This window comes from Centruroides sculpturatus, unplaced genomic scaffold (genome assembly GCF_000671375.1).
Source record: "Centruroides sculpturatus isolate CEXI.00-Female unplaced genomic scaffold, Cexi_2.0 scaffold1117, whole genome shotgun sequence".
NCBI lineage: Eukaryota > Metazoa > Arthropoda > Arachnida > Scorpiones > Buthidae > Centruroides > Centruroides sculpturatus.
This window is the reverse complement of record NW_019385276.1, coordinates 253,164-274,249: the sequence shown is the minus strand read 5'-3', so window position 1 is coordinate 274,249 and position 21,086 is coordinate 253,164. Positions and strand designations below refer to the sequence as shown.

Below are 21,086 nucleotides of genomic sequence, written 5' to 3'. Positions count from 1 at the left end.
GTAATTTATTAAATAATTTAGAACCATCATTAATTAGTAGTGGATTTATAGCCCAATTAAGGCAAATCATTTTGTTGAATCTAATTTACAAGGATAAATATAACATATATATTATAGTATTCAATATTATTATAAATGTGGATATTTTTCCCTCAAACTTTCTCAAATTACTATGAAATATAATTTAGCATTTATTTAACTAGAATAAATAATAATCTATTATTTACTTTTGTATTATTTTATTATTTCAGAATGCAATCCATTCAAAATTTAGGACTTGCCGTGGCATCACTATGCGCTGGATACATTGTAGATCAAAAAGGATATTTATTTTTAGAAGTGTTTTTCCTTGATTGTATATGTAGTAAGTATTATTTATTTAAGAATGAATCAAATTTACATAAAAAATTATTTTACTTTTCAATATTAGAAATGTTAAAATTTGAGCTTGTTTAGAATTTCAAGTTATTTGCGTAATTTTAATATTTTCAGTGAATAAATTTGGCTTTAAAATAAAGCAAATCACTAACGGTTGTGCACATTTAAGACATTGAAATGTTGCACTTAGGTTTGAAAGTAGAGGATGAGTCGAAAGTTGCCTTACACCCTTACAAAATGAACTAAGTTGTGTGGGGAAATTTTTGCGCAATAAGATATGTTATTCTTAGAAGCAGCCATGTTTGTGTGTCACCCAGATGGTTGCTGTCTCAAATTAAACATTTTGAGGTGAAATAAGAATGGGATTGTGAAACAAGGCCAGAATTTGAGAGAAATGCAACTATGTAATTGTTTTCCACCTAACTTTAATCAGTAAAAAGTTATAAAGAAATGAATCTAACCGATTCTTCCATTTCTGGGAGTGATAATAGTAATATGTTCTAATGCAAGAGAAATGTATCCTTATTATCCTGATAACTTGGTGAGGAGTTCATGTGACATAGACTCTAAGCATTACATGAATTTTTTTTCTACAATTTGGATTCATTCCTCACAAATTACTGGCATCTCACTGTTGTTTTATCACACCTAGAAAAGGAGAAATTGGACAGATGCATTTCTTTATAACTTTTCACAGATTAAAATTAGGTGGAGAACAAGTGCACCATTGCATTTCTTTTGAAATTTTAGCCTTGTATCACTAGTAATGGCTCTAGGATTTTCATTCTGGGAAGACAGAATATTATTTTAGTGGTGCATGTTTCATTTGTACATTTTATGATCAAATAAACTAATTTTTTTTTTAAATTTAGCAAATTGATTTTCAGTAGATATATAAACATCTCAAAGCCCGTTGTTGTTAATCAAAGCCAAATGATTGTCATAATAAATGGTGCTATTTTTCTGTTACTATTATAATTTAATTCTAAGTAATTTAGTGTTAGAGGCGGACATTAGGTGCCAGCTCTTAATTTAATTATAATTATGAAATTTAATAGTTATTAAATAATTTAGAGTATTGTGGAAAAAAGAATCAGCTGGCAGGATTCAAACCCACAACTCCTGTTTACTATGCAGATGCATTACCAGTTACGCTGCCTGATTCTCAGTGCGACTTCACTTCCAGACATATTTAATTTTAAATATAACCATCCACGGTTACTCATGTGCTAACTGGGAAAAACTCCTGTGCCCACAGCCTATAATCACCCACTATGGTACTCAGCTGACTATCACTTTACCCTGGCATAGGGTATATATACATATATAAACATCTCAAAGCCATATGATTGCTGTAATCAGGTTGTTTTTCCTCCTATTATTAATTATAATTTTACTATATATTTATACAAAAAAACTATAAATAAATTATACTTATTAAATTTAATAATTATAATTAAATAAGAGATGGTACCTAATCCCTACCTCTATTACCAAGTTGCTTTAAATTTAATAATTAACAGTAGCAGAAAAATAGCCTGATTCATTATGGCGATTGTTTGTCTTTGATTTACAGTAGGACATATAAGTGGAAAAAAGCATTTAGTGAGAACATGTAATTATTTAGTGAACAACTAATTCATATTTAAAAAACTCTTAATAATGGTCAATATAGATAGACATGAATGGGTCCTAGCCCACCCTAAAATAATTTATTCATGTGTATCACCTAACCTGTTTATCCTGCTATGTCCTTTCTCCTTCCTCCTCAGACTACACAATTAAAGTAAGGTCAGCCAAAGGTTAGGAAATCCAAATGTTGGAGGCATTTTTTTTGTTTACTTGTTGCGTGTATGCAAAAGATGGTGTTAATGACCTAATTCACCTTTACATGTGAATGGATTAGTGTTATTTACATGTATGTGGTTCCCTAAAAAAGAATTCGGTCATTGTTGGGCTAATATTTGAAAAACCATAGACCTGTAAATTTGCGCTGTCGTCCATCTGTTTTTCCTTAATCTCAAGAATGGAGTTAGATAGATGAAAGACAAGACCAGATATGGAAAAGTTAAGGGTGGGAGGCCCCAATTAACTATATACAAACTTCCCATACAAACCGGAAGTCATGTTATTTCAATTCAAAAATTTTTCCCCAAAAGGTATTAGATAGATGACTGGCACGACTCTATTTGTAAAGAAAAAGTGTAGTGTACGATGGAAAAAGTGTAGTGTACGATGGCAAGCCATTACTAATTTGAGGTGGCAAGCATATATTTTAAATTATTTTTATTCGTTTATGAATGATGATCATACATTCTTAGAGATTTATTGCATCTAACTTGTTTTTCAAATATTTTTTCTAATCGTTTTTCATTATTTCTAGAAAATTTGTTTCCTTTTAACGATATAAATTTTTCACCTATTTCTGAGGCAGGTTTAGAGAAACAAACAAAAAATGTTTGTTATTTAATTGATAAACCCATTGAATGGTTTGATTTTTGTTAGCATCTTCCTTTATTATACCACAGTATTCTAATACTTTGTTATCCGTCTCTACTTTATTTAAGTATATAGCTAAAACTAAGAATTTTGTGAGTCAACATAACGACGTACTACAAAAAATGACATTTAAAAGCAAGCTTCTCAAAATTTTAATATTTTANGGTTCCAAAGTTGCCAAACTCAAAATCACATTCATACCCATTACTGGTTGTAATATCAGTTCTTCAGTTTTCCTTAACATTATAACAGAGGTTGTTGATCTTTCTGACCTCATGGACCACTAAACTCACAATTTTGAATCCTGTGAATTGCTATCATGAATGTTTTTAACTGATAAAACAGAATAATGATCATGAACATTCCATTTTACTTTATTAATATGAAATTTACTTGTTTAATTATATCAAATTAGCATGAAGTTTGTTGCTGTTTGTTTGATATAAGTTTATGGATTTTTGGCTCTTTTTTTATGAAGGAAGACAATTGCACTCACAACATTATTTTATTGATAATAATCCTTAAGTGTTTGGTTTTAAATTTGAATAAAAATCTCCCCAATGAGTGAGAAAAAGCAACCAAGCATTTTGCATTTAATACTTCACATAGTGTTGAGTTGATCAATGTCCAAATTTCTCCACAGTTAGCCAAAATTATTTCACAGACCATAAATGGTCTATGGACCATCATTTGGCAATCGCTGCATTATAAATACAATACAGAGTAACTCCATTTGCAAGAAAATCCTAGTACCCAATTCTATATTCACAATACCAAATATAACCCACTTTTGATGATTTCACTCAATTACAATATTTGGATATTACTAATCAAATAATCAGGCTATGTTATGGCCAGTGGTGGACCTCCAGTGGTGGGATTTGCCTAGTTCTCACCAGTTTGGCAGATCTGTACCTAACTTTTTGTTGAGTTCGGCAAACTGGTTGTTAAAATGGCACTTGTAATCGGGATTCTCTCTAAAATGGGCACCTGGGCAGCTTCTCAATGTGGAAATCTCAAATTTACATCCTTACTTGTTTTTAACATTCATTTGTGTATCAGTGTGTCTTGTAGAAGGTCTAAATAAATTATTATATAAATTTAGAATTGTTGTGTTAGTTAATAAGAAATGATTTATGTAGAATGCATGTATACAGAGTTTAAAAATTTGTTTTTGCAGATGGGCGTCTTAATTTATCGGTTGCAGAAAGAACATTGAGAGAGGAAGAACAGTTGTAAGTTGTTAATACGTTGTGAAATGTCTCCTACATATAAAACTGTAAAAATAAACATAACTTTTAAAGGATGTAATTACCAATAACTTAGAAACTATTTGAAATATTTAATTTTAAATACTTAATCTCTAGGTACAGCATTTTTAAAGTTGTTTTAAAACTGTTAATTATGTGTGTAAATTTAGAAAGTGTTCAGACTGGTCGTAGGGCAGTTCCTGCAATTGCCAGAATGGCCAGTTCCAAGATGGGCCAGTACTGTTGAATTGTATATGTAAAAGTGTTGTTTGTTGAAATTTTCAAGTATTATTTATTAATTATATTTAAATGTAAATACTTATTTATACAAGTGTTATTTATTTTATAAATACTTTTCAGTTTGTTTTATTATTACAGTAGAACCTCGATTATCCGGACTAATTGGGGATGAAGGTAGTCCGGATAAGGGAAAAATTCGGATAATCAAAACAAATACTTTAATTTGTCTTTTAATGATAATACAACACATTTTCTTTTCAATGACAAATCGATACTATTAAAAGTAAATACTGTATTTGAACCATGATCAAATTTTTAAGAAACAAACGTTTGTATTGAATTTGGACTACTATTGACCAACGCTAACAGACTACCTATTGTTTAAAAGGCCCTCTGGTAGCGCAAGAAGACGGATTTTATAATTTGACAAACTATTTATCGTTTTATGACGAGTAAAATTTTTTCATCGCGTTTGCGGCTTTTAAGTAATGTATAAACCTTCGAAACGTGAGGCGCTTCGGACCGTGAGGCATAGGCGGTGGCCCACGTTGGCCCTTGGTCATAGAAATGATGTAATTTGAAAATAAATTATTTATAAATACGTATGTCAAGTTATATTTTTATTATGACGCAAAATATATTTAAGAGTTTACAGCCACTGTGCCGGGTGAGACTTTGTTGAAACAAAAAAAGTTATGCATTCCATCACGTACATAAACAATATCGTAATTCGCCAAGTGCAAATCAGCAAATTCGTAAAATTTTTGTTTATTTTGAACAATCCGGATAACCGAAAATCCGGATAATAGTTGTCCGGATAATCGAGGTTCTACTGTATTATTTTTTTAATATCTTATACTAGTTAGTAAGTGGGCCAGTGGTTCCAAAGTTGCCAAACTCAAAATCACATTCATACCCATTACTGGTTGTAATATCAGTTCTTCAGTTTTCCTTAACATTATAACAGAGGTTGTTGATCTTTCTGACCTCATGGACCACTAAACTCACAATTTTGAATCCTGTGAATTGCTATCATGAATGTTTTTAACTGATAAAACAGAATAATGATCATGAACATTCCATTTTACTTTATTAATATGAAATTTACTTGTTTAATTATATCAAATTAGCATGAAGTTTGTTGCTGTTTGTTTGATATAAGTTTATGGATTTTTGGCTCTTTTTTTATGAAGGAAGACAATTGCACTCACAACATTATTTTATTGATAATAATCCTTAAGTGTTTGGTTTTAAATTTGAATAAAAATCTCCCCAATGAGTGAGAAAAAGCAACCAAGCATTTTGCATTTAATACTTCACATAGTGTTGAGTTGATCAATGTCCAAATTTCTCCACAGTTAGCCAAAATTATTTCACAGACCATAAATGGTCTATGGACCATCATTTGGCAATCGCTGCATTATAAATACAATACAGAGTAACTCCATTTGCAAGAAAATCCTAGTACCCAATTCTATATTCACAATACCAAATATAACCCACTTTTGATGATTTCACTCAATTACAATATTTGGATATTACTAATCAAATAATCAGGCTATGTTATGGCCAGTGGTGGACCTCCAGTGGTGGGATTTGCCTAGTTCTCACCAGTTTGGCAGATCTGTACCTAACTTTTTGTTGAGTTCGGCAAACTGGTTGTTAAAATGGCACTTGTAATCGGGATTCTCTCTAAAATGGGCACCTGGGCAGCTTCTCAATGTGGAAATCTCAAATTTACATTCTTACTTGTTTTTAACATTCATTTGTGTATCAGTGTGTCTTGTAGTAATGTTCGTTCCGTTCATAGGTAAACAAAATTTGACTGAACTATTGTAATATTTATTTATTCATTTCATAAAACTCATTATACCTTCTGTTAAATACTATATTTATATTCCCTTGCATTTTTTAAGTTCAAAACATAATAATATGGCACTGTTTAAATCATTGCCTCTATCATGTTTTAGACAATTTGATAAAAGAAATAAAGCAAGTAAATCATTTTGAAATATTTATCCAAACAACTTGGAATTGAATTGATGAAAAATAGTATATAAGAACCAAATTGAATGTTCCAAAATATCCAAACAACTTGGAATTGAAATTATAAAGATTGATAGAGTTTTGAGACCAAGATGGGCTACCTGTAGTTTAAGGTCAACCCTAGCTGTGTGAAATGCTTATCCAGCACTACAAGACTTTTTTATTCAAATAAAAAGTACCTAGATATAGCTGTCTGTATTGAAAATATATATTTTATAACTGATTTTCGCATTGATGATTGATATGTTAAACAAAATTTCTCTTCTTTCAAATGCACTGCAAGAAAGAAATAGACATAATAAAGGCCAAATAACTTGTGATAAAATCTATTAGAACATTTCAAACATTGGAAAAGAAAAGGGTCTGTATGAAAAAAGTGGATGAATTAATTACTTCAGTAATCTTAAAAATATATAAAATTTGTAGAAAATCATAATTCAAAGAGCTAAAAATATTGTCAGAACAATTGCTGTAAGTTCAGCTGAAGCGGAAAGGGGTTTTTCAAAATTGAACATATGTTCAGAGAAGAGAAGTGACAACTGTTTATATATCAAACAAAATGACTATTAGTCTAATTGGCCTACCTCTAAAGGAATGGGATCCTACTACAGTGAAAAGATGGTTAAGGAAAAATCACACAGCCGATGATAAATGCAAAGAAAATTGGAAGTGAGGATGCCAATCAAGAAGCAATATGGAGCTATCTTAAACAACAGTTTCATTGTTTTTTATCAGGCCATTTTTAATATTTTTTCTTATAACATAATTTAGTTTCATGTATCTTTTTTATTGTTCTTATTTAAAGTATTAACTGCATGAAATAAACCACCTTTCAGTATATCACATTTTTTATACTTAAAACGGTTATTAGGGCAGCAAACTGGTCGTTAAATTATTTTAATCCCATCACCGGTTATGGCAAATTAAATATACAAATGATATGTAATTTCGAAGTTACCATCCTACATTAAATTTAATAATTAGAATTAAATAAATAATTTATAATATTATGGAAGAAAAGATCAATCCTGAACAAGACTTGAATGTACAACTTCTACCTACCGTACAGATGCATTGCCAGTTATGCCATCCAGACCTCTTATCTTTGCTTTCAGATTAAATTAATTAGAAAATATAACCATACAGATCACTTGCTGCACCAACTATCAATAACTATGCACCCGTGACCCTGTGCGGCACTCGATCAACTACATGCATTGTACTGAGATGAAAGTTTGTGCTCGTGTAATGATTTATGCTTGGTTTCTTACATGAATATCTGGATAGGTCTGGTCCCGATAGTCATATAAGAACTAGTTCTTTTACCATCTGTCTCATTGTGTGCCTAGTAAAAATGCTATTTTATTGTCACAGAACAGAGTCAAAAATGAAAAATATATGAAAAGAACTTTCTAAGATAAGTCATTTTTTAATTTTTTGAGTTATGATATAAAACAAACAATTTTTTTGTTGTAGTGTAAATTATACATTACAATTTTTTATAAATTAAATGTATGATAGTTTATAGCAGGGGTTGCCAGACTTTTTTATCGTCTATCCCCTACAACTTTTCGAAACCTCACGTCGACCCTTACCAAAAAGTTTGTTACAAGAAAAAATGTCTTGCTATTTTAATACATTAATTTTACATTTTTTACATTTATTGTATATATGTGAAATACTAAAATTAAATGAACATCAGCTTAAAAACGTCTGTAGAGGTGCTAATAACGTCAGCGTACTGAGAATCAGACACAAGCTTACGAATGATGCGGATGATTGACATGTAGTATGTAAGTAAGAACCGGAGCATGGACTCGGAAATTTCTGTTTGTCCTGTGTGACTTGATCAGTAGCCATTTTACACATTGACGGGTAGCTGTACTATTAAATTCATTGAAACGATATTCAAAAACATAATATTATATCCGTAATAAATATGTGTAGTTATATTTGTTATTTTTAGTTTCAATTTTTCAATCGACCCCCAAAAATGTTATATCGGGTCGATCTCGACCACTTTGGCAACCCCTTGTTTATAGCAATGGTTTACAATCTTTTGAAAACGGTTTACTTTTGTGAGCAGATACTTTTGGTGGAATACTTACAAATTAAATTAAGAGTATTTCTGAAAAAACAATTTAATCAAAAAGTCAGTTCTTTTATTATATATATATAATCATTAAAATTTTATAATACTTTATTTAATATATTACATTGTGATACATATATATTTCATAGCAGTTTTCAATCAACAGGAAAAAATACCAATTACTGGTGAGATAATACAAAAATAAAATTGTATAACACTTTCAAAATAAAGAAAGATAAAAAAATAACAATATAAAGTATGAATGAATATGAAAGAAATAAAGAAATTTAATAATTAATTTATTTTTCTAATTAAATCTCTTGATAAATTTAATAGTTTGATAGTTTGGCATGTTTAATTTTTGAACTAGTCAATGATGGGAATACAAATTTGTTTGTCGAACTAGATTTATAATTACATTATTGAATGATTTGAAGCATGTGCTTCAAATGATGCTTCATAATGCTGTGTGTTTAGTTATGCTTTCTTCTAATAATTTCAAAAGTTCCAGTGTTTAAGAAATGAATTCTTAATTATCTTTATTTTGTAGGGATGGAAACATCTCTAGATTAAAAAAACAAGTCATAGAAAACAGTAATCTTTTTCTGAAATATTGATAATTTGCTTGTTGATGTAAAAATAATTTTAGTTTTTCCATAAATGCTTGTATTTACTGAGTTTAAATAAAGTAAATATATTTGTTAAGTAGGCCAACTGGATAATTTTAAGATATTATGAGAGCATATTATTTTCATCACACCAAACAACTACCAGATTCAATCGGGCCGTTTATTTATATGTTATTTTAATCCCTGAAGGGAACGTGCAATTCATTTCTCAATTCAATTACACCAGAAAACACTTTTTGACAGCCACCTTCATTTCATACTGCAAAAATAAGCATAATGTGCTTTCACTGATAAGCAAAGTTGCTTAAAAATCAAATATTTACAGGTTTTGTTCTAATATACTTTTCCATGGTAACATTCTTCAAAATATTCTGCAATTTTATGGGTAATAGATGCTTCTCTGTGCAAGGAGCAATGCTTAAAATAAATATCACTATTTAAAATAAATATCACTATTAATTTTTTCTGTAAAAGTTTGTTACTTTTACATCCTTTTATTGGTCAAATATCGTATCTATCTACGTAAAACCAAATTTTATATAATAATAAAAATTATCTTAATTGTCAATCTTTTTAATTATTTATCTTTCCATATTTCTGAACGGATTACCTTCTCATTTGGATTAACAGGTGTTAATATTAGAGCATCTTGATAGACTGCCAGACAGTTGTTTACCAAGTGGCACTAATGTTAACACTAATAATAGTTAAGGTGGCCACCTACTGCTCTGGAGACCCGGGACCAAATCTGGATGTCAAAAAATCCCATGAACTTCTTGGGATGGTCCATTCAGATATACCGAGCCCCATCTCTCACCATCTGCCACTCCATTGCGGACCTGACCAAACCCATGATAGGCTTGCTAAAATGGCTCTCTTAGTGCCCACAAGGCAGAAAGAGTTAAATTTTAAAACATGTATAGTTTGTCCTGCTTTATCATTAGAATAGTTTTCGTCAAAATTGAGTTCTTTGTCTTTGAACCTGCTATAACTAGCAGAAAACTAATGAGCACTGCCTCTTTTTCCATTCTACTCTTATCCTGCACTCTTGTCTTTAGCTCCTTTATAACTACCCTCTTTTAAGTCATCCACTGTTTTAATTCTTCTTCTCTCTCATTTCTTTCTGCCTGCAACCATTCCTTCCATAAGCCTTCCTCTCAAATCATGTGTCCCATTGAATTAGTTTTTCAACTCTTTATTGTCTCTAATATGCTCCTTTTTTTCACCCACTCTTCTTAGGACTTCCTCATTTCTCACCTTATCACCCCATCTGACTTTCTCTATTCTTCACAGCCATATTTCCAGGGCCTCTATTCTCCTAATGTCACATTGTCTCAAGGTTCAAGTTTCATCACCTTAAAGGAAAACACTCCAGATGTAGCATTTGACCAGCCTTTTTCTCAATTCTAATTTCAGAGGTTCACACAGAATTGTTTTCATTTTGCTAAATGTCTCTTTTGCCATTCCAATTTTCCTCTTGATTTTTTTCCCACTTCTGTACTCAGAGTCAAGCCAAACACCCAAGTATCTAAACCTGTTCATTAAAAATTGCATTATTAGTTTCAAAAGGTTATGGTTGTGGGTGATCACTGAATACGGCAACATTACTCATTGCCTGTCAACCAAGCATTAGGACAATACTGTTATGTGGCATTTTCATCCCCATGAAAAGAAACAGTTAAATTTATTTCTTTTATTTATTTTAACTATCAATACAAAGTTTTGTTTTTAATTTAAAAGCTTAAATAATTTTTGAGGAACACCTTATTGAAGACTGGTTTAAAGTAAAAAGAATAAAAACTGCGTTTATACAAATTGTGTGTTCTGGTCTACTTTAATGCATCTCTTCATATATGTATTAATGGAGATTATCTGGAAATAGTGAATATGCGTGTGTGATAGGGTTTTTGATTTATTTCTCATAACATCAGCTTAGAGTTTTACTGTTCACTTTTTAAGTTTGTTTATTGTGGTCAGCTAGAACTAACCACAAAGTCTATTGGCAGCATTGATGGAACAGTAAATCATTTCTCGGATTTAGATTTGAATACAAATCCTCCTATATAGGAGAATTGCTCAATCAACAACTGTACATGAATGCAAAGAATAACTCGAGGAATAAACAGAAGGGCTGGAGGCCCTGATTAACTATATATGAATTTCCATCTTGGACTGGAAGTCAAGTTATTATTTTTTAATTAAAAAAATAGTCACAATACCAAGCTGCAACTTTTAATTGTCACAATAAATAATTGCTCATATTTCTTAAAATTGCATTTCTAATTGATTTTAAAAGATGAAATGGATCATACAAAGTAAATATTAAAAAAGAAAGGAGAAATATTGGGCAAGAATACTACTGGATCAAAAAGTATGAGGAACTGTTCATTTAAACTGTGTATACGCGAGAGGACACTGTTTCATTTCTTCTCTTCTTTGATACAACTTTCATCAATATCTAGCCGCAATCTGTATATCATTGTCAATTTTTGTTTTCAAATAAACACTCATTTTGTGTGTAAAGAATTTATGCACCAGCAATTTTTCAAAATGTCAAATGCAATTGAGCAAAGAATATGCATTAAATTTTGTTTTCATAATGTAATTTCTGCTACAAAAATGTTGGAAATGTTGCAAAAACTCTTTGGTGATGTTAGTTTATCAAAAACGAGCGTTTTCTAGTGGTACAATATGTTCAAGGAAGGCAGAGAATGTGTCAAAGATGAACCACAGTCTGGTAGACCATCAACTTCAACTGGTGAACATCACACCATCAAGTCAGAGATTTGGTGCTCAATGATCATTGTTTAACAATTAAGATTGTTTCACTTAAATATTTATTATCTTTTGTAGACCAACACCGTGCATTCATCCAAGGTTAATTCATTCTGTAAATACCTGTGCTTTAGTTGTATATGTTCAATTTATTGGGTTTTTTTTATTTTGCATTACCTGCCTTTTTAGTGATTTTAATTCTTTTATTTTGGAGTTAACAAAATTTCCATATATTCCATCTGTGCCTTTCAGTAGTGGTTGTCCTCACTTGGTCTTTTTATTTACATTTATCTATAAACTGGCAACTGAAATTAGCCTGTATACATATACATATACATATATTCACCTGTATAAGTTAAAATTATATGTATGAAAAGAATTGAAATTAAAGAAAAACTACCTCAGATAAAGATTCTGAATAGATTTAATTTAAAATATATATTTCTCCACCTGAAATTAGTAGTGGCTTGCCTCTGTTTCTTATATTTTACCTTTAACAATAGAGAGCTGGTCACCTAATACCTTTCAGGGGAAAGTTTTTTGATTGCAGCCCAATAACATTCACTACAAAGCATTCAGCTTAGAATGGAAAGGGTAATTTTACTAAAGTGATATATGGCTGTATTTATAACTTTACTTGTGTATTAGAACTTGGTTGCCTGGTGCCTTCAATTTTCATTTCGTTTAAATTTATTCTGCTGTATAAAGGAACCTTTGTGATCTCTAAATGTTCGTGTCATTTTCCTTTTTACACCACGGTAAAACTTGTTCAAAAGGGAACTTGCCTAAACGGGAAAATTTCTTATGAACATGGTGATTTTCTGTTACAAATTACCTGTGTAAAATGGAAAAATATTTGGTACAGTACTAGTCTGGTTTACACAGGTTCCACTGTATTAGCTCACAGATAAATTTAAAAAACTGGAAATCCTATTTTAGAAAATAATAATGTAATGTATAGATTCAAATGCAGTCGTTACGTAGGATAAACTAAGACTAGAATAACAGAACCCTTACCAGTAATTAAATACAATTACATGAATTGGCAGTGACAGGTTTCTGTTTTATTCAGGTTCCACTTTGGACAGGTTTTAATGTATAATAATAAACAGTTTTTAAGTATCTTCTTGGTCCTCTCAAATACTGTTGGGATGTAATCTAATATACAGAAAATTTGGTCCTATTTTTCGGTTTATATTTATTTAGCCATTTATTAATTATTGAGTTGCAATCCATAAAAATTGTGAAACAGGATTCTGTTTAATTTCCTGACTGCAGCTTCAGGGAAACCTCTAAACTGCTTCCCATAGAAGACAGTACACAGTGAGAAGTCTTACTGTGTATTGTCTTCTAGATAGTTTATCATGTCTCCCTCTGTACCACAGGTACGTACCATTATATCTAATCTTGAAAATCAATTGCAGCCCGGCACTGTGAGGAAGTCACAATAAATGTTTAATAATGTAAGCAGCTGTCCATAAATGACGTTCACACTGGAAGGGAGATTATGACAAATCAGACAAAGGGGAAGGAGTTCAGAGGACGCCCATTTTATTTTATTAAATTTTATACATTTTATTATATTTATTTCAAAATTTAAAGGGGGTTGAGTTTTATTACACATCTAAAGAGTGGAGGAGATTACGGAAACTTGAGAAATTTTTACTCTCCCTCTCCCAAGAAAAATGCTGACGTAATTTATGGACAGCCATTAACATTTATATTACCAGGTACTTGTATATGAGAACTGATAAGAGAGGTGTAACATACAAAATACACTTTGTTGTAATTACAAAATATATATTTGTTTTTAAATTCTCCCAAAAAGTGTCTGCATAATAAGTTTAATATAGTGAAACTTGTCCGAAACAGAACCCGAATAAAATGGAAACCTGTCTGAGTGGAAAAATTCTTCAGAACAGAGCAAATCTTTTTATGTTAGAAAGAAACTCGTTCAAAATGGAAATAATATTTCAGTTAAAGTTAAACACTATTCCAGAAATTGCGCAATACAAATTTTTTTCCATTGTTTTGAACAAATGACATTATACCTATCTCTGTGTATATTTTAAAAAAAAAACTGCATCTAACCATTTGTTACATCTAAATTTAAATATGATTTAATATTTATCATCTGATAATTTCTATCTTATCAGAAAATATTTAGGAAATTGCCAAACAGCAAGGTAAATTGAAATCAAATCTAGTGACGCCACTGGCTTTAAACCCAAAATGTAAATCACATGATCGTTGTAATACCGTGTTTGGTGTCTAGTCACATGACTTTCTTGAAGAATTTTTTTTTAATCTTATGTGTCTTTAATATGCAAGAATATAAAATAATGTAGCATAATTAATTAATTTTAAATAATTTACAGTAGAAATAATAATAATAATAATAATAATTTAATTGTATCTCTTGAAATTTTATAGAAATGCCGAAGCCATAGATAGGGAGAGACTTCTGGCGTCGGGATTGATGTCTGACGTCACTCCTCACGATCTTCTCTGGACGCATTCGGACTTTTCTATCCGAAACAGGTTTTTGAGTCGAATCGGCGCAAAGGTGAGCATTCCTTTTATTTTATTAAAAAACTAAAATTTCCAGTGTTCTCACCTCCATATGCAAATACATGCGCAGGTATAAGAATCATTCAAACAAATAATCTTTATTTCTTTCCTGACATTGCGAGGCACAGTTGGGTAAAGTACAGAGTGGCCTTTTGGCTTATAAATGGCAAGATTGCTAAATTAACATAGAAACGGCCAGGTGTTATGCCACGTTCTTGTGGCAAACGATGACTTACAGAACCTGGGTCACGAACCATGTTGAGTCATGACCCAGCAAGTAGAACAAATTTGACGTTTGGTATATCGCATGTGAACAGAAGGACAGAAGACACGAAACAATCACCAGACACGTATGACAACATTGCGGCACATAAACCTGAATACCGGATGCAAGTCCTTTCAAAATACCACTTGATAAGGTTTTTCAGTAGGAGATAGTTGTCTTTGTTCTGAAGAAAGAGACTCAGATCGCAGAGCCAATTTACATTTTTAGCACGCAACTTAAGTTTTACAAGTTCATTCACGCATGTGTATGAACTTATAAATGTGAGGTACAGAAACCTTCCATATCCGAATATATCAATCCTCCGAATACACAAACCTACCTGCAAAATTTCAGGAATTTTTGATGAAAGGCACACTAGGTATTAAAAGGAAAGAAATTCAATGTAAATTTACTGTTAAAAATTCTTTTATAAAAATTTCCAGTATCTTGCAAGTTCCATACACTTTTAAATCATTTATTTATGTTTCCCTATTTTATATTGTTTCTATATTAAAAGTATCATATAAATAAAAATTGGTAGGTAAAACAGGTTTCAATTTTTATCGTTATTAGTAAGCTGCATGATTACTGAATCTATATTTCAGCCTTTTCCAAAATAGTAGCTAATTTGCATAATTAAGGTGACGGTAAATGGGTATTGCTTTTCACAAATATATCAAAATTAAAATAAATAAATAATGCTCATAACTTTTCCGGCCAAAAACAAAAATTAAAATTGTGGTAGTGCCATATGTTGAGATTTTATTTTAAAAAGCTTAATTTCAAGAAAATTACAATAGGTTTTCACAAAATCTTATCGTTTTTGTGTTTTTTTTTAGCTTCCGTCTCATTACGACATCGGTCTCAGGGCTCTCATTCACCGGACGGGACTCAAATGAGACCGGGTTAGTAGAAGGCACGTGAGAGAAATCGTGGGAAGATGCGACTGCCGTCCCCGAAATTTGCCCTCTTTCTAATGAAAACGATCATTAATGACGATATGGACAAATTGGCCCGAAGACCCTGTTGATCCGGATGTCGGGCAGAAGATCATCTCTTCTTTCAACCCGGGTTAAATTCTTTGTTGAATCGTGATCAAAACCAAGGCGTGTTGATGGAAAACGCCAAATGTGGTTTTTAAATTTTAATAAATTTATACCAAAATAACTTCTCAGTATTTGTGTTGTCCTGGTACTATCAAATAGTAATGATCGTTACTGACAATACAGAAATTAAATGGTGCGTTCAATAGAAAACCAGAGAAGCACGATTAACAGTTGGAAAGATGAGTAAAGTCAGAGGCAATAGTAATTGCGACTGACAACACTGTTGACGTGCAAGAAGACTACAGACCGATAAAATGGTGCTGCCTCCAGCAGTGCACAAAGCAAGAGCAGTGTAGTTTCTGATTTTTGACAAAAACCACTTGAAATGGGCATGTGTAGATACATTAAAAAGCCTCTAAACCAATAGTAGTTTGCAAATCAGTAATTGAAGAAACTGATATAGAAATTTTAGGTGTATAAAAAATGTTTATATTAAATAGACACAAATAACACATAAATAACTAGATTAATACAATAAATTTGATTCATTTTCCATTATATAATAATTATTTTCAGTTGCAACTATCAGTTCATTATAACTTTTTGTGTATCATCCATTATTTCTTTTGATCTGTATTAAATGATTTAGTGATTGAGAGATTTCTTGTATGGGAGCCTCAAGAATGCTGAAAAAATTCATAAAGATTGCAAGAAAAGATCTGAAGCATCATGTTGAGAAACTCATCTTCCATAAAATTTCCTCTTTCTGGACAAAAGAAAATTAATTACCAACTGTACAAGATTATTTTCTTAATAGTTTATAAAAACAAAAGATACATATACAGTGGTACTGTACCTTGTACTTTGAATGCTAAATTTGACAATAATTTGCTTTGGAGTTCAAACTGCATGCACAGTGAAAAACTGTGCTTGAAGCATGCACATTTTTTCACTGAAAATGCAATCTGTTGTGTGCCCAAGTCATCTCTTGGTGTTGAGCTTATGTGTTTTCGGTGCTTTCTTTGCTTTATTTTTGGTGTGTTTGGTTATACGAGTATACATTGTGTTATTTGATTTTTAATTTATTCCTGCAATTTTTTTGTTGACAGCACCCTGTATATTTTGTATTCTTTAGTTCAAAATTACCTGAATGGAATTTTTTACCTTACAGAGTATCAGACAATTAATCTTAAAGTATTTATAAGGAAAGATGGGCCACAGAGAGATAGTGAATCACAGTGAATCTCACAAACCCAGCTCAATCTTTAGTTAACATTTTTTTAAATATAAAATGTTCCTTAAATATAGATAAAATTTAATTTTATGTTAAAACACAGGGTCCGAGAGTGGTGCGACTCAGGTGCAAAAGACAGGGTGCGACTCAGGCAAGGGCAAAAGATTCTAATGTACTTAGGACAATTAGGGAAGTTTGATGGATATGCATCCGACGTTAATACCCTGCGATCTCGTAGAATTTCTACTTTCTCTCCATTTATAACATGGGAAAAGGTTTTTATAATAAATCTACTCGCAAAATGTACGTCACAAACGTAACATTTATTTGTTAGCATCTTGTCTTCTCGTGGAATGCATCGCAGCCACTCCTCAATATTATCGCTAGGAACACGAAATAAATGTCTCTTCTCGTTCGATGACTTATATCCTGTCTCGCATCCTGGCACAAAGCACGTTGGCATTTTTATGTAGCTAAAAAAACAATTATTATTGGTCAAATTCAGTACATACGTAGCAAGAACAACGCTCTCCTGCTAACAGTGGCGGCAAATATTGTCTCTAGCTAAGTTTGAACTATTAGTCGAAAGACCAGTTAATCTACCGACTTAAATTACTATAAAACTAAATGTTTTGAGATATTTTATTAATGAACATTGAGAGTATAAGTCAATACCATCATGATGTTATTTTTAAATACAATATGGTCATATTAAAACAATTATATGTTTAATAATTCTTTTTTCATCACATAGAAAAATGATAAAATGACATTTATTTTATATCTGGATTGCCAATATCATTTATAAATTTCCGTGTATAGTTCGTTCGTGGACACGAAGAGTATGCACTCGTTTAAACCACTTGTTACAAACTTTACATATATAAACTGTTTAAACTGCATCGTGAACCATCCGTTGATGTCTACGCTACATTTTGCTTTCCTCCGCTTATTTGAAGGAAATATAATCAATCGAACGTCTGTAGATTTATTTTACAATTTGGTGACACACAATAACCCATTGTTTAAAGTTTTCAATACTTATATACCTAATAATAGTCGACTCATGCAGGAACTACGTGTGGAGTGTAGTCTACCGATGAGACCCAAAATGGCCGCTGCCGGGAGCGTGTCCTGACCTTCTTATACACAGCTTGTTGGCAATTTATGCCAGGAGTGTCACCTAGTTACACCCGAAAGAATTTTGAGTGACACGCCAATTGTGCATAAAATTAAAAACTTCAAACTATGAACCAAATTTTGATGTGTTCGTTTCTAAAATTGAACTACAAGGGAGTCACTAATGTTTAAATATTGTAATTTTTTAATAATATTTTTATATAGTGTGTATTTTATAGTTAAATAAAAATGTGTTAACGTGCAATAAATTTTATAATTTCATTTTTAATGGCATCGTAGTGTACAGTATTTTCAATTACGTGTCTTGTGGCAGGCAAATGCATTTAGGTTGCCGTCCGCTGCCCTAGACCATCACTGCTGCGCAATTAGCTGATTGCCCCTGGAAGTCGGCTTCTTACAGAAACACATCTTCCCTATCATTAAATGTCACGGCACTCCACTGTATTATACTTTATTCTAGAATAGAATTATATTACAGGTATCCATTGCTTAATGCGGGATTTGATTAACACGCAAAATTAATTGAGACAATATCTTATACGCGGCAGAAAATTTTGTTAATTAACCGAGTTAATCAATGCCTGTAGTGCTTGGATTGCACAGGAAACATTCTTTAATTATTTGCATAAGGAATCATACACTATTGCTTTCACATCAACTGTACTGAATTGTCTGCCACCGACAATGCTTTTGAGTGCTTCAAAGATATAATCACTGTGCAAGGTTATTCTAATAGGAAAATGAATAATATGCTCTATATATAGATGCAAAATTTTTTTGCATGGTCATACGAGGCGTGTGTGTTTGATTGTGCGTTGTCATGCTGTAATATTATACTAGGTGTCTGCAATACACAACGTTTGGACCTTTATTATGGATTTAAAATAATTTTGAAAAAAGACCCAATATGTTGCACTATTATTTGATAATATGCTATGCACATAGTGTTTCACAATACAACTCTTATGGTCTCAAAAATGTAGTAACGTTTGAAGGAATCGTGCGAAATGTTTTAGGTTTTCTGAGTTGAAAATCGCCATTTTTTGCTTGCTCGCTGAAAGTAATGAGCTCTTGTTACGTCAGCAATAACATTACTATTCAACAACACGTTGCTCGTGTTTGAAAAGAACACCTTTGTTAAAGTGTGTTAAGGTCACATTCTATATGAATACTTGAAGACACGAGATCTGAAAATTATGGCCGCCCATATGACAGTTAAGAATTTTATGATCATATTAAGGTTATTTTTGACGTTCTCACGTAAATAAAAAGTTCATGTGTACATTTTTATATCGACAGTGTCGGTGAAAGTCTGCGGATGCAAATTATCAGGAAACAACACAACTTTGTTTCAGGTGTTATTACATCGTATTCCTTCTTTCGATTGAAGTTTTGTATAAAATATATAATTTATTAGATATGAGTAGTTTTGGATTGGTACAGAAACTGTCATTGCTTCATGAGTCTAGGACAAAAACTTCATACAGTCTGATTATGATTCTTATAAAAGTTATTTGACATATTCAAAGAATTTAATAAAAAAAAAATTAAAGTAAAGTAAAAGTTGAACAACTCTAATACAATCGAAATAATCTTTTAAATTAAATATGATCAACATAAGTAATTGATTATTTCGATTATTTTCTAAATTTATTTTATTTAAATTCGTTTTGTATGTGATAGAGATTGAATCTTTACAGAAATTATTGTATTATGTATGAGTAAAATGAAGAAAGTTACGAATCTAAGTTTCGTTTTTTTAAAAGTAAAGCTGAAATCAAAATTTTGAATTTAGTAGAGATTTGTTTGACAATTAAAAATTTATCAGAACGATCAAGGAAATATGAGAAAACGAAAATTAATTAACTTTTACGTGTTTCTATTTTTGATTTCGTGAAGTTGCCAGCAACATAATTCTTGCCGGTTGCTATAACTTTACTTGCTTTAACTTCTACTTCATTTAATACGAACAATTATTAACAGAAACAAAAATTACCACTCGGTACTAATTATTTTTCTAAGTTAATTTAGAAAATGAATTTAACTTAATATTACTAAAAACACTAAATAAATTTCGAACTTTATTATCGTTGTTTTACATTTGCAATAAATTTATAAAAAAAAACATGTAAAACGAATTAGTTCAATTAAAATACGGAGCGAAGGCAATAAAAATATTATTTTTTAAAATGAGTTATTTGAAATGATGTGAATGCATTTTAACGCGTGTGATTATGAACAAATGCCAATTGCGCATGTCCTTTCCTATAGAATTTATTATTATATTGTTAAACAAGTTATTCCATTTAACTTCAGACTAAAATATCTTGAGAAATAAGTATGATAGGAAAAAATGCTTAAAAGAAACTTTCAGTATTTTGGAAGGGGTTCAACTCCGCCGAATTTAGCCCATTTCTATAGTGGTAGGGTGGAAGGCAAATTAGCTAACGCTGCAATTCGCGAAGATAAGTTTTTCTGCACGTTTTATTGCATAATGATTCCAGATTGAAAGAAAAATGGCTCAATATGGTTTCTCAATGATCATAATTAACGCTGAAATCTGCGGAGATTCGTTCTTTTAATGGAAAATACCTATTTCTTTCAGCGTAATGCTTTTACGTTGAAAAAGAGTGTTTACTTGCATTTCACCTTTAAAGTGGCCTATTGCAGCGGCATCTACTTTGATTCGCAAACTACATTTAGCCATCAGAGTTTCTTACCTCCAGTCCAAAATCATTATGCAATTAAACATAAAAAACTATAAGTAATCTATAAAAAATGATTCGAAAGAATGTTTCAGATAAATGCTACATAATCTTGGATTTAGACTGAAAATATGTTATAAAAATTTGGACTTTCTTTTTGAATTTACAAATTCGCCTTTCACCTTACGTGGAGAGAAATGGGCTAAATTCTGCGGC

The 21,086-nt window shown here is 31.2% G+C and overlaps 1 protein-coding gene across 1 annotated transcript in view; it reads left to right on the top strand.

Moving 5' to 3' along the window:
• Positions 1-16,202, top strand: part of LOC111637070 (major facilitator superfamily domain-containing protein 1-like) — a 30,770-nt gene extending 14,568 nt beyond the window's left edge. Inside the window, exons 8-11 of the mRNA XM_023382480.1 lie at positions 252-364; positions 4,043-4,112; positions 14,343-14,475; positions 15,585-16,202. Coding sequence (XP_023238248.1) covers positions 252-364; positions 4,043-4,112; positions 14,343-14,475; positions 15,585-15,644 — 376 coding nt within the window. The 3' untranslated portion in view covers positions 15,645-16,202. The remainder of the gene's footprint in view (positions 1-251; positions 365-4,042; positions 4,113-14,342; positions 14,476-15,584) is intronic.
• The last annotated feature ends 4,884 nt before the right edge of the window (positions 16,203-21,086 follow it).